At 46.9% G+C, this 15,335-nt stretch overlaps 1 protein-coding gene across 1 annotated transcript in view; it reads right to left on the bottom strand.

Annotated features, from left to right (window-relative positions):
- Window positions 1-7,390: 7,390 nt before the first annotated feature.
- Window positions 7,391-15,335, bottom strand: part of T265_06064 (hypothetical protein) — a gene marked incomplete at both ends in the record, with an annotated part of 24,695 nt that continues 16,750 nt past the window's right edge. The window contains one exon of the mRNA XM_009171234.1: window positions 7,391-9,343. Within this exon, the coding sequence (XP_009169498.1) occupies window positions 7,391-9,343 (1,953 nt within the window). The remainder of the gene's footprint in view (window positions 9,344-15,335) is intronic.

The following is a 15,335-nucleotide window of genomic DNA, read 5'->3' as shown; positions in this document are numbered from 1 at the left end:
GTATGGTGTTACTGCAGATGTTTTGCGTTCATCGCTAATCGCCGAACGAGACATTGAGTGTCTAGTACCATCAAACCAAGTGGGTTTCGTCAGCTTGTTATAGCAAATACCTCGACGATTAAAGTAATATAGGCCAAGTGAAGTGAACATTGTGGAGGGGCTTTATTCCTCTGCTGCAAAAACCTTCCAGTCGGCAAGATACATTGTGCTACCTGAACGTGTGTGTGTATTGCCAACATGTTTTCCGCTTGCAGAGCACATCGATTTTTTCTCCAGTACTGACTGGCTATCATGAGAACTAAACAGGACACCGTGTGTGATGCGCTACATTGTCGGACTAACGTTGGATTAGATCACGTGACACAGTTCCAATGACCTAGAATGAAGTTAGAACAAGCAAGCAACACGGAACGGACTGAATTCAGTGAGGCTGTCAGGTCAGCTCATGGAGACTGGTGACACGCAGTGTTTGTATTGTTTGTACTTTTGTGCATGAAAAATCTGCCGAGGTCGAAGATTAGCTGGTTATCAATTAGTCAATAAAATTAATGCGCGTGCTTGGGACACAGTTCATGAGGATTAACCTATTGTATCGGTACGCGGACGTATGTATTCCTATCTCTACTGAGAATGTAGTTGAATCTTGAAGATATTTTATCCACTTTCGCTATACATATTTGTGAAGCGTTGAGACAAAAATCTCTAGAGAATATCGCGTAGAGAGGCGGGTACGCGGATCAAGTGATACACAGCAGTTCGCCCACAACCTTCTCCGGCTACTCCAGTCTGATCCCAGTGAGTAGTGTCGCATCCTTCGTACATGTGCACAAGCCATGTTCAATAAATAGAGCTGTCACTTGATATTACGAACAAATGTTCGACGCCTCGTTACAAATCTGTTGCCAGTGGTGAGATTTAACGAAAAGACACCGTAGTTCTGTCGGTTAAGCGCGTAATCGATGAAGCGATATCAGCTCACAGAAAACCCGTTTGCACAAACAAGGTCTTGGTTCGCAACATTCGGAAACCGCGACTGCGTTTTCTTCTTACCTCACGCCTTTTGTCTTCGAGATCCTGTGGTTCATCGGTGAATCCTTTTGTCGAGTGCCAAAATACAGAGGCTTATTCGTTTGTCTGTATTTATACATTACCTTACACAAGGAACCTATTCATTTAACTGGTGGTTTGAACTTCTAGGTGCGATAGATACTACTACCGCTGAACCATCATACTACTAACATCTCAGTGAACTCTGCGTTTAGCACAAAAGAAAGAAAAGCTCATTTTCTCCTCCGCTGACTGTTTCCGGTCAAATTTCTCCAGAAAAGTTACACTTCAGCGTGCGACAAATGCAATGATGGTGTCGTTCTTGGTTTTACTGTTGCTTGATAATGAACACAATTACGACGAAGTAACAGAGCAAGGACATGCATGTTCCCTGCATGATTCACAACTCGTATTGACCGTTGCCCCAGCCCTACAGCATACTTTCTTTTCCCAATTGTGTTAGTCGTCAGATTTCTGATCGATCCACGCTCCGCGAAGTCGCTGAATTGTTGTTTACCGGCAGCCCCATGCTCCGTTGTCGCCAATTTTGGACAAGCAATACGAGATCGATAAGTACGGTTGAGATTAGGACCGAGGTAGCAAACAACCAACGCTTTTCAATGGCATTCTGTCAAACATCCATGTACGATGTATTGTTTCTGAGGCGACCTTTCTTCAAATTCGGAAGCGAAACGGATGGGAACACTCAATGTTCGATGAGTGTTCAACAACATTATGAGTAATGTGTTACTTCCAGACGGAATACTTTTGTTCGCATAACGTACCTAGTTTCATGGACGTATACTTGGCAAATGTGGGCTGAATTGATTTAGTGGTTCGAGGCCTATGGTCACTATGAAACACGCGGCAAGCTGAGCTTCAGGATCGATCACATTCAGCCTTGGTACTCCTATCAATACTAGGAATACTCAAAACTGGAAAGAACAGGCTCGATTTGCTGTAAAACAGTGTAGCTACGGGTGAAATGTGTCCTCTTTTCTAATAACCCAACGCTAATTTCAACAATATGAACGAACACTATGATAGCTATCTCCAAGTGAGTAGAAACAGGATTAGTTTTGTGGGCGTAGATACCGTCAATTTCCGGGTGGCTATGCACAAGAAAGTGTGGGTGTCAAGCAGAATCTAAACCTTGGTCTTAGATTCATCTATGACCCACATCGTGAATTTCAGACCTTGTGGTGTAGCCCACCACAACTGACCAGGAAAGTTCATATTTGTAACTAATGCAGGCGTCAGATAGGCCACCAATCAATAGCATGCACTGACACAGAAAACGTACTTTTAGCCTGTTGTTGTCTACTCAGATGCAAGCGTTCCGCAGATTCGTCCGCACGTGTTTACGCATCACAACGAGAAGCGCAAAACGACCAACGGAATGAAATGCATACTTGACTGATCAATACACTGGGTTGTTTTGGTAGACAGTCAGTGAAAATTTCAAGATCACGGACAGAATTCAGAAGCTGAACTGTCCTGGCTGTTGTTGTTGTGTCGCTCCACTAGGTCAGTTAGGGAACAACTATGCAGCGCTGTGTGCAGCCAACTACTCAAGATCGAACGTGTTGAGATGAACCTTCCTTGGTAATTGACTACTGATCTGCAGGTGCACCCATTTTGGTGTTCAAGTAGGAAACAAAACCCATGTGAGCCGACATAGGTAGTGAGCTGTCTAGAAGGGTTCATCCAACTTATATCGCATGACTGAATGTGTTCTGATGACGGCTACCAGGTGAACAGGAGTTATCTTATCCTAATTAGTAACTTGGGGCTAACGAAAGTATCACTTCAAAAAAGAAAGTAAAGTAAAGTAAAGGTAAAGTTGCCTCTCTAAAACCAGGCACAGGTCACTGGGTATGCCGCTTCATCATTCATCTCCCGCTTATTGCAGGTAGCTTGATCTCCATTCTTACTGTTGTTACTGGGTGGCTCCTGGGCCCTCTACATCCCTAAGTTAGGTACTTTCACTCTACGCTAAACTACTTCAGTATAACGGATGTGATTTGTGTGATGAACCGGTTTTTCCCTGAATTTATTGTAAAAATCTCATCCTGGTGTACTTATACCAAGTGTTGAAACGGTCCAGCATAGAATGGAGAACAAGAGACACGTAGACAGAGAGAGAGAGAAAGAATACCATGGATGATTTTCTCTTCACCACGTGTGAAAGATTGTTGCCGAGGTAATGAGTAGATTGGGCTAGTAACTTTGTGTAGCCACAGCATTTGTGCAGTCCTGTTTCAACATGATCATTCTGGTTACGGCAAGGAAGCACTGGAGTCGAATTTCCCTCTCATTGAACCTCATCGGCTGTGCGGAACTTCCATTCCTGGACATCTGACGTGTGAAATACTACTCTTGGCACTGGCGACGAGCCCTATTAAATTCTGTACTTTTAAATTCACCAACAAAGTGGGGGTAAAAGAGAGTGAAGTGATTACATCAAGAAACTGAAATATACCTCACAGAACAGACCACTCACTGCTTGATACCTGTTCTTTAACTGTAGCATCACGGGGCTCACGATCAATTGCATACGGCTCTACTTTTAAAGCGTTGAATGTGTCTCACCACCTGTGCATTGACTCTAGTCACTGGGACAGGAGATTGCCTCTGGCTTTCCAGTTACAGACAAATTTCTCCCGACTATTTTTGCACCGTCTCAAATAGCGCACGATGACAGGTCGAATTTAATGAAGACTCCATCCCGTAGGTGAAGCCCGTCCGTGGTGAAAAGTCGAGAAGCACTGTACAGCTATTTCATCTTTCTTGGGAAGCATGTGCACTGCGAATCTCAAAATACTCCACTGGGGAGTTTCGAACCGATAACCTCCTGGCTAGTGGTTGATGCACTTAGCCGTTCGGTCACAACCGGTTGTACAGTATTGTGATTAACTCACGCATCTCACGTGACCACATGATGTGGATCCCGTGAGAGCTAATCACACTGCTGATCAGCCAATCGTGGCCGAACAGTGTTCAGACTACTATCTTGGAAGTCGGGGGTTCCAAACTCCCTGGAGTTTCGTGAGAGACGCACTGCTGATGATTCTGAATAAGGATAAAACAACTATTCAACATGGATTGGCTTTACTGGGAGCACGAAACCCCAGTTGGAAAAATCCTCAAAACCCTCTCGCTTCACCACGTGCCTCCTCATACGGGACTCGTTTGGAGCTGGTAGTCTGATGTGAGCGGAAGCAAACATCCGAATCACTCACATGAAAGCATAGAAGATTTCAACAACGAAAAAGCTCCTGTCATTAATTTTCCGATCACATGAATGAGTTGAGGACAGCGCCCAACTCTGATCCACAAGTGTTATTAATATACCGTCGATTTATACACCGCCTATCATTTCCAGTGCTCATTTGACATGCGAACTTTGACAAACTCCGTAAGTAATGACAGTTAGTACGATAGACTTTCAACCTGTTCTCGAGGTATGACACCTGCTGAACCTTTGCAGCCTTTGTCTGTCTAAAAAAAATCGTCCAGCTGTAGCACCCTTTCAGGGTCTAGCTGCCATGCCACACGAAGGAGGCACGAGGGCTGGGATACTGCCAGGTCGCCCAAGCCTAGACAGGGTCTGTCTAGTGCAAGAGGTTTTTGAGGTTACACTTCAGAATTCCTTCAGGTCGGATGGACCATCATCGGGACAGCCCTCATGCTGCTATAATGCAAACGAAAAAATGAGGCATGGGACTTCAGTTGTAATCATGATGGAGCTAGCGTGTACCGTCGATTGCAACACAGTTTGCCCCCTTTCTCCCACAGTGAACAGTGGAGGAATTCAAGTCGAACACAGGAATTATAGCCAAACACTAGCACTGCTATGAAATTACTCTCGAGCATAGGTTAGATTCCAGTACTTATCTGGCGATCATAGGTGATTCCTGGAACGTTTTGAGAGGTTGGCAGCTAATGCGCAAATCTTTCCCGGAAATCCATGGGCACGGGAGTGTGTCGAAGTTCAATACGAATAGGACAAAACCGGTTAATCAGTCGATTATATGAGTTCTTTTCCAATCGCAACTCCCTGTTGGCCACCGTCATTGAACCCCAGACAGACCAGCGGTTAAACTGCGAACCTGCTGACCGGAAGGTCAATGGATTCGAATCCAATCCTGGAATCTAATGTACTCCTGTCTAGGCTTGGGCATTTTGGCAGTAGTTCAGCGGTATGGCGCCGAAAGGGTGCTACAGCTGAACGATTTTCGTTATTTCATATTCAGAAATCTCGGAATAAAAAGATACTTTTATTATTGAGAAGTAAGCGTTAGGGGTTCATTCGTTGTTGTTTCAGTTGTCAACTCCACTCTGGAGGAAGCAACTCATCCATGACTGAAGTGGAGGCATGTTACGGTACCGAAATTGCCTGACTTAGACCCCACTGGAAGTGTCACATGGCACTAATGAGTGATACACATCAGTGAACCTTCTCACAAGATGGTGTGGTACGCCTAGCTGCCAGGGCACCCGAAGGAAGCACGAGGGCTGAGATACTGCCAGGTTGCCCAAGTCTAGACAGGAGCAGTCCAAATGTTCACGAACCTTTCCAACTGTGCAAGACAGGAATTAGCGGAAAATTTAGATTTCGATAAGCTCACGGCACGGTTCATTGGTTGAAATACTCAAGGCTAGGATGAAGCTATGTATTTCTCAAAAAGCACAAAATTTTTGTCATATGAGAATATGCCTCAAGGTAATTAATCCCATTTAGTGACTCATACTCAACTTTAGCGGGTTTTCAAGGGCCCAGATGGAGAACGAGTGAGTGGTATTCAGGTTTACCATGGTGCACCAGCATAAATCGAAGTGGAAATTTTTCATCGCATTCCCAAGATCGTGGCTGAAAACAACCCCGAATACAATTCAGAGCACGTGACAGTCTCCAGACGAGCGCTCACATTGGTGTCACGTGACCATTCGCAGTGAGAGGTAATTAATAAACCATTGCATCAGAACGAGAGGAGAATTGTCCAAACGAGCGTTGTGAGCGTCCCTGGCACTACCTGACTGGACGATTCTAGTGTTCAAGCCAATCGATCGATGCAACCATGACAGCCTCCGGTTCGTCGTTTGAGCACACGAATCGCGTCGCTAATGCGTGTACTGGTGGAGTAGCGGTAACACGTTCGCTTCACATGTCAGATATCCGGAGTTCAGACCTCGGCACTGTTGGTGAGCTCTAACGAAAGTCGATTCAAGTTCTTCCCCACTATAATGACTGTTCCAGGACAGACGGAGGCCTGTTCAAACAAGTGATGTGAACGCCAAGAGAATACAGATCACTGTCCAGACGTAATACACTACTCATAGTGGGGTCGCCTTTCCTGTGGTTCATCAGGTAGGTGCAGCCCCCGAATTTCCGTCAACCTTATGTTCTGCATGAATCCAAACTGCACAAAATAGGCGAAATACACTCATGGATACCATTTTAGTTTTGAAGAAAGACTCACCTAGATGTGACGTTTTTAAGCAACACAATGCGCTGCCTTATGTTTTAGTTGGGAACTGCGCACACCTGATAAGCCCAAGAAGGGCGAAATCGGTCGTGGGGCATCGGAGAGCTTTCAACAGCTTTATGAGTAGCGATATCTCGAATATCGTACAAACTGAAACACGAAGCGGTCTGGTGTAGCACATTCATCTGCTTAAAAACATCATAAATGAAAGATCCGGATAGGTCCGAGGGGAGACTTCCGTCAGTTTTGAGACCCAACCCTATCCATCCACTCGGAATCCCGAACCGATCTAACTGCCCGATACACATCCCCAAGTCAGGGCTTACGCAGGTTCTTGTCCTGATGACGGCAGTATGAAACCACTGCTTAAACCAACTCTACAGCTACTTAGCCCATCGCGACTCTCTAGGCTGCTTTTACATCCTATTGCCCATGCAATCCTGGCGTCAACACGCAACTGTGCGTCCTACAGTGTCTCACCTAAACAGATTTCCTCGATCACTGTTCCCTTCAAAATAATCAACTACCGCGAAATGTCAGTCAGTCGTTTCCCTTGGCTATCCGTGTACGCGATCTTGGCATTGACGTCTTACGTGCATCGAATACCCACCAACACAAACGGAATGCGGTGAACGAAACGCGCTACCATTAGCCATCCAAAAGATTACTTCTTGAGACCTCACGGGTCCTAAATAAATTTAAGAACAACAGAGCCCACCACGAGAAAACACGTAGGTAGATGACCATATGTCTTAAGCTCCGGCCCAACTAAGCATACATCGCAAAAAATCAGAACAAAGACCAGCACAAACCAGGCATCGTTTACTCAGAGCACATTCAGAGTACATAGGGATCTAGTCAACTTCCTCAATAGTGGGTCCCTTGCCACCTGAAGCTGCGCCAGCCGCCCCTCCACCGGGCATTCCACCAGGGAATCCTGCAGGCATACCGCCCGGCATTCCTTCACCGCCACCAGCAGCCTGATACATTTTGGTGATGATCGGAGTGCACACCTTCTCGAGTTCCTTCTGTTTATGTTCAAACTCCTCCTTCTCAGCCGTCTGATTGGTCTCGAGCCAGCTGATTGTTTCCGAGCACTTTTCAGAAATCAGTTTGCGATCAGCTTCCGGAATCTTGTCCATCACCTTCTCCTCTTCTACCGTCTGCTTCATCGAATAGGCGTAACTCTCCAGTGAGTTCTTCGCTGCCACACGATCACGCTGGTTTTCATCATCAGCCTTGTATTTCTCTGCGTCAGCCACCATCCGGTCAATCTCATCCTTCGACAAACGTCCCTTATCATTCGTTATCGTTATCTTGTTCTGCTTACCCGTACTCTTGTCCACCGCCGACACATTCAGAATACCGTTCGCATCTATGTCGAAAGTCACTTCGATTTGTGGCACTCCACGTGGGGCCGGAGGAATCCCCGACAGCTCGAACTTCCCCAACAGATTATTGTCACGAGTCATCGCACGCTCGCCTTCATACACCTGAATCAATACTCCAGGCTGATTGTCCGAATAGGTTGTAAACGTCTGCGTCTGCTTCGTGGGAATTGTGGTGTTCCGCTTAATCAGAGCGGTCATAACACCACCGGCGGTTTCTAAACCCAAGGACAACGGAGCTACGTCCAGCAGAAGCAGATCCTGCACCTGCTCGGATTTATCGCCACTTAGAATAGCAGCCTGCACAGCAGCACCATAAGCGACGGCCTCATCCGGATTGATCGACTTGTTCAACTCCTTACCATTGAAGAAATCCTGAAGCAGCTTCTGCACCTTTGGAATACGAGTTGAACCACCGACAAGGACAATTTCATGGATATCCTGCTTGTCCATCTTTGCATCACGCAAAGCCTTCTCCACTGGGTCCATTGTACTACGAAACAGGTCGGCATTCAGTTCCTCAAAACGTGCACGGGTAATGGACGTGTAGAAGTCGATGCCTTCGAATAGAGAATCGATCTCGATGTTGGCTTGCGCACTCGAACTCAGTGTGCGTTTTGCGCGCTCACAAGCAGTGCGAAGACGACGAACAGCGCGTTTGTTTTCACTGATGTCTTTCTTGTGTTTCCGCTTGAACTCTTGAATGAAGTGATTCACCATACGGATATCGAAATCCTCACCGCCCAAGTGAGTGTCACCTGAGGTGGACTTCACCTCGAAGATGCCCTCCTCGATGGTGAGGATCGACACATCGAAAGTACCACCACCAAGATCGAAAATCAGAACATGCCTCTCGGCACCAACCTTTTTGTCCAAACCATAAGCGATCGCAGCAGCTGTGGGCTCGTTGATGATTCTCTGAACGTTTAAGTTGGCGATACGACCCGCATCCTTCGTAGCTTGACGTTGACTGTCATTGAAGTAGGCAGGCACAGTGACGACTGCATCCTTCACAGTGGTGCCCAAGTAGGCTTCGGCGATCTCCTTCATTTTCCCCAAAACCATGGCCGATATCTCTTCGGGCGAGAATGTCTTTGTCTCGCCTCTGTATTCCACTTGAATCTTCGGCTTGCCCTTGTCATCAACAACATTGAATGGCCAGTGTTTCATGTCGGATTGAACCGAAGCATCATCGAATCGGCGACCGATCAATCGCTTGGCATCGAAAACGGTATTGGTTGGATTCATTGCAACCTGGTTCTTAGCTGCATCACCGATGAGGCGTTCGGTGTCGGTAAACGCCACATAACTCGGAGTTGTCCGGTTTCCTTGATCGTTGGCAATGATCTCCACCTTTCCATGCTGGAACACTCCGACGCAGGAATAGGTCGTGCCCAAATCGATTCCAATAGCCGGCATGGTGGAGGGTACAGGAGGCAGAAAGCAAACGTGCAAACGAGGAAACCGAGAATCCAGTGTGACTACCCATATAGTATTCTTGTTTTGACCCGAATGGCCAATCAGCGTGAAGGAAAAATCCTATTCGTCAGTCATTTCACCATGTCTGTCTGACGATCGCTGTTCTCCATGCTGATTGGTCAGAAGGCGCTTGCGAACAGACTACTGACTGCCAAATCTAGGGAAAATTTTGTCAAAAATACCCAATGGCAAGTTTTGAATGCCTGTACATGCATGATAACGTACCAAGTTTGTTAAAGTGAATACTCGAATAACTGGCAAACAAGCAGATGTTGGTTCGTGTTTGTCACTAGAATAGAACTTATGTCGGCAACCAGCGCAACAGCTATCCCTGTCTGTATCGCTCATTCACCTCTAGAATGACTTTCCTCCCTACAACAGACATACTTTGTGGCCCGATCTTTCTAAAAGATTGTCAAGTATCAATGCTTTTTCGTGAATATCCTATTAGGAGCTCCCCCTCCACAGAATGCTTGGCTAGTGCCCAGTCAATCACGATAGAATCCGAGACTCTCTCTGAATAGAGATCACCTCCAAAAACAGTCCAGAGAGTGACTTTCCACATGGACTTACCGAATATCACTAGACTAGTGTACTGCTGTTAGTGATGCTAAACGATGGCTATTACCAGTCCATCGAATGTGACGCAGCTTAAGATTTATGTAACCCTCATAATAGCCAAAGAATCCCACTGGCCAAATGAAAACAGAGCAAACTCTAGAGTAGTTAATTCACCAGACAAAAGATTAGTTTAGAATGTAACATGGAACCCGAAGTCAGTTTGATCATCGTTTTTTCCTACATTAAAGAGCAGGAAGATGGGTTGGTCGCAAACCAGAACTGATTCATTGATGAGACTTTCAAAACGGAGCATGCATTAATTTATTGGAACCTTTACCTGACCAGTCGAGGAGCCTTTCAACACATTACCTCGGGATGTGGACTAAATGATTGAAGGATGATCGGTGTTACATCCAGTCGAGTTAATCACACCGCTGACCAGTTGATCGCATCCGACTGGTTTCGTGTTCAACCACTAGACGCGTGGTCGTTGGTTCGAAACTCCCCTCACTCTGCTGATGATTCCCAATGAGGATGAAACAACTGTAGAGTGCTTCTCGACCTCAATTACAGGAGGAATTCTCCAAGAAGAGTTTTCAAACCCCCCAACAATTTTGTTCTTCACCTAACAAGCAGGAGAGAGGATGCTTCATGTTAGATGAAACGAAGGAGCATAGATTCGCAGTGAAACACCATGACTTATGATTCCTGAAAGTGTACGATAAGCTTTCGTCCGAAAACTGCTAGCGAAGGAACAGCGAAGGAGAAGTGAAGTCGGTAGTTTAAATGCCCAAACTCTGGTGAATGTTCTCTTGGGGGAACTCGTCTATCATAACGGGAGCAGAGCACAGGGATGACTAGTGTTCAGGGCCCCACCGAAAGATATTTAAGTAGCGTCGTTTAAGCCATTTTGTGGAAGCTTGAACTGTACATTGAGCGTCAGGGGCTGAGGGGCGGAACCAGTCGTTCAACAACTTGCAGAGCCTTCAAAAAGAATCGGATGTGTTTGCTAACAATTAAATTGGCCTTGGAATATTAGCTGGAGTTTCCGTGATCTCACTGCACTAGGATACCTAGAGCTGTATTTCATGTGTACGGTTACGGAATATTGCCGGGTTATCCATTATGTGGGTGTATCTGGGCAGCATGTGCATGGTGCTATAATGGGAGCGAGATGTAATTGCACCGAAACTTACATGAACTGACGGATGACGCCGGTACCTCGATGATGAACTGGTAGCTGCTGCCGATGTCCGTTGTTATACCATCATGGTAAGATCGACTGATGGCTTGCGACAGATTTCTGCACGTTGATCCTGCGATCTTATTCCCTTATATTGGCGCCAACATCTTGCACGGGCACCATACTGGATTGATACAGTTATCCGTTACTACCTGCATCCTCAGACCAGCCTAGCCCCTTGCAGCCAAGTGGGTCAGACTATTGAGTAACTGGCTCCGAGAAGGGTGCCCCCAAAAAATCCTAACAACCGTCATTTCGTGGTCCAGTCTTTTGAGTCAGAGGCCTAAGGCATGTTCCCCCAACAAAAACTACCCACTGAACTGTGGATCAGGCGTTTGGGTCACGTGCTCAGAGTTGGGTGCCTCAACCAAATCCCCTATTCGGCCTGGATAACCGGGAGGTGGCATTGCCCTTACAGCTCTTCACTCACCGGCCCTAACACAGACCCCTCTCCATCCATCGAGTGATACAGCGCAATCAACCCATCCGCCAGTCCGCTAACCAATGTTTCGTGTCTAAACCATCGCCCTGAAAAATAAACAAAAATAGTCACTTACTAACCTCAAAAGATCTGGTACACGTTAAAACATTTACTGCTCGTACTCTGTGTCATGTTGGACACCTTGGTTCTCCTCTCCGTCATCGTATTTGGTCTCTGCAATAGTCATACGTGACTCCGGCTTTGGTAGTGCGTATTAGGCGGCATAGGACGAGCTCAGTTGTTCCACATTTCACTCTTCGGGTATCCGACGATCCGGACGCAATGGCCCGTGGTATCTACGCTGTGGGAGTTGCACTCAGCCCCAAGACTGAAAGCACCTAAATGGACTGGATCCCAGTGGGGAGTCGCGTTTGGCTGTGCGGTTGTCTGACTCAATTAAGATTACCACAGCCAATGCGGTAAACGGTGTTTATTTGCAGTATCGGCATACGCGCCGACAGACTGCAGTTATGTGACTGAGAAGGGCGAGTTTTATCGAGATCTGTTACGACTGCTCCGGTCGGCAAGATGTACGGATATAGTAGTCCTGGCGGGTGATATGAGTGCCCAAGTTAGACGACCAAGTCCGGAAGAAGCACAGTTAGGTGGTCGATTTAGAGTCGGTGCTGAGTGTACGGATAATGGAGAGCGGCTTCTTCAATTGTGTGCAGATCATCGTCTGTTCCTGACCGGTAGGAACTTACAACACCAACGCTCACACCGAGACCACCTACCACAAGACAGTCGTGGATTCAGTCGGACCATTTGGTCGGATGGAGAGCCTCAGTTAAGGATTGTCGTTCCTTCTGAGATACGCGGCTTGACTCCGATCAAGCCATCGTGCGAGCTTGCTTGGCACTTTGATTTCTGCCAGCACTGCACGTGACAAATGAAAATCTCCGTTAATCAACTTCGACAAGTTTCAGTAGCTGATCTGGCTAGAAAGCTGCTGGAAACGCACAGTTATGCGGATGACGTAGATCACATGGTAGTTGAATGGAAGCGGGTTGAAAAAGCTACGCTATGAGCTTTCATAACTATTTGTCCAAGCCAATTGATTCAACCAAAGGGACACCAGATATCGTCGAGATCAGCAGATCTTATTGCTGCCAGACAGGTCATAGCAGTAACCGGCGACGCAGATTGATGAAACACCAAATAATCAGAAGCTTGAAGAATGACAGAGAAAGCCGGTGGATTTCGAAGGTCCAGGAGACGAGGGAGGCTTTCGCTGCAGCCGACCAACGGGTCAAAAGAAGGCAGGTGTCAGTGAGACAATATGCAAAAAAGACGGAACAGAAATGCAGTCTCTCAATCGCCGTCTTGAGCGGTTGGCTGGGCACTTCCAAGAACAGTTCACCTGGTCTCCTTCAACACAACCGCTGAAAGAACCAGGCGGGCCCGAATGAAGCACTGACACCAGCCCACCATCAGCAACCGAAATTCAGCGTGAGGTTCTAATCCCGAAGTGACACAAGGCAGCTGGCCCAGATGGTCTACACTCCGCGCTCTTCAAAGAAGGTGGGAAGGTCCCGGTGAACAGTCTGACAACCATGCTGCAGAAGATCTGGAATGGAAACAGAATATCACCTGGTATCCGTTGCTCTCTGGCATTATTTTGCGCAGGTCGATGGATTATCGGGAGGGACAGGTTCGTGAGAATCAAGCTGGGTTTCGCCCTGGTCGAGGATGCAGCGACCATATCTTTACCTTGTGACAAATTCTCGAACAGTGCGGCTCCTTCAGACGCCCCACTTTGGTAGCTTTTCTGGATTTGAAAGCTGCTTTTGATTCTGTCGGTCGTCAGCAACTTTGACAGTGTCTGGCGATCAAAGTTGTTCCTTCTAAATTTCTCTCCCTTATGAGGGCACTGTATGCGAACTCCCCTGGGTGCGTACGAGTATGTGGGAAGCTCTCGCCTGAGTTGACCACGTCCAGTGGTGTAAGGCTAGGCCGTCCACTTCCCCTTTCCTCTTCAACCTTTTTATTGATATGCTGCTTGAAATTTCTCCGCTTGCTTCTGAAACCTCGGGAGTCGAAATGCCCCTGGACGTTCGCTCACAGACATTGAGTATGCGGACGATACTGCTCTCCTTGGTTCATATCCTTCCCAGATGCAAACGATTTTAAATAACCTAAATGACTCTGCCGCACAGTTTGGCATGCGCTTCACACCTGCAAAGTGCTTCTACGTGACTGGATGGGATCGAACCCACACCTCATGCTTACATGTGAGCCGATCGACTTGGTAGGTAAATTTGCTTACCCTGGCAGCTGCATAGGTCCCGGTGGACCAGCTGGGGCGGCTGCGTAGGTCCCGGTGGACTAGCTGGAGATGAGAATATTTCTCGAATACTAAAGGCCGAGTAAGCTTTTGCCTACCTCCGGCACCTATGGTGCCGAAGTGACGTCAGTTTATCTGTCAAAAGAAGCGTTTACACTGCGGCGGTGCTTTATGGATGAGAAACGTGGCCCCCATATGCAAAGGACATACGGAAGATGTCAGTGTTTGACCTTCGGTGTCTCCAAAGCATTGGTCTGACCTGGTGGGACATCGGATTAGCAATGCTGAGGTACACCAGATGATGTTGTGAAGAAGGAACTCTCCCGCCCTAGATAAATTACTCACGCTTCACAGGTTATGCTGGTTAGGAAATATACTCCGCATGCCAGAAGACCGTCTTCTTCACAGAGCTTTTTTCCCAGCCCTGTGCTGAATGGAAGCGCCGAGAGGTGAACAGTGTATGACCTGACATTAAAGTACGAAAGCACTAAACGGTAAACTTAGATGGGTTGACAACTGCCGCCTCCCTGGATGGTGACCCCGGGACTCAAATCGCCGGTGATTAATAACACTGGCAGAAAGAACCAATCGCGCAGTTGGTGGCGCCCGTACATCAAAGCTATCTCCCTCAACGCGTAGCTTCCCATTTCATAAACTACCTGAGCATGCCATCGCCTCGGATCTATGTCCCACGCTCTCCCAATTTCCTGTGATCGAAACTGTAGCAGTTGGAATTAATGCACCCATGATACATGGTTTACAGCTGATAAATTCTAACACCTCGTTTTAGAGAACCCAGAAAGTCATCCAGCAGCCGATCACCACTTTCTTCGTAGTATGACAGCAGGCTTGTACTACCTGATGGAAGATTCAGTAATGAGTAGCAGTCATCAGAACGGAGAACGAAGCTTATCCAGTTGAGCAAACCATCCATTCACGGTTTGTCAAGGCAGAGTTTTGTTACGCTACGAAACATGTACGGAGGGTATGACAATTCAAGCTTAGAGCCATGATATTGAAACTAGTCTCCATGGAAGCTTTTTGCCTTTCTGGTCAGTGCTTCAGTGATGGTTCGTACCCATGCTAAATGGCATGGTATGTAACCGGTGCTTGTGGACAGCGTGCTGTCACTTTGAAATTCCTGGCTGCAGTTTGACTGTTGCTCTTTCCCGTGATCGTGACGCTGGATGCCGGTAGAGAGACTGATGGTGCTCCGACAAGATAGTCAACCGTTCCAATTTCAGCGCAGTTTGAACCATGTTTATCGTACTGCTCTGATGTGGAAATTAAATTTTGGTAATGTGTTGGAATATTGGTAGCTCGGGTGAATTAGTTGGGAATTGATCAGGTAGCTGTTGATATG

This window comes from Opisthorchis viverrini, assembly GCF_000715545.1.
Source record: "Opisthorchis viverrini unplaced genomic scaffold opera_v5_123, whole genome shotgun sequence".
Taxonomy (NCBI): Eukaryota; Metazoa; Platyhelminthes; class Trematoda; order Opisthorchiida; family Opisthorchiidae; genus Opisthorchis; species Opisthorchis viverrini.
Note: the sequence above shows the minus strand (reverse complement) of the source record. Positions and strands in the feature narration are given on the sequence as shown.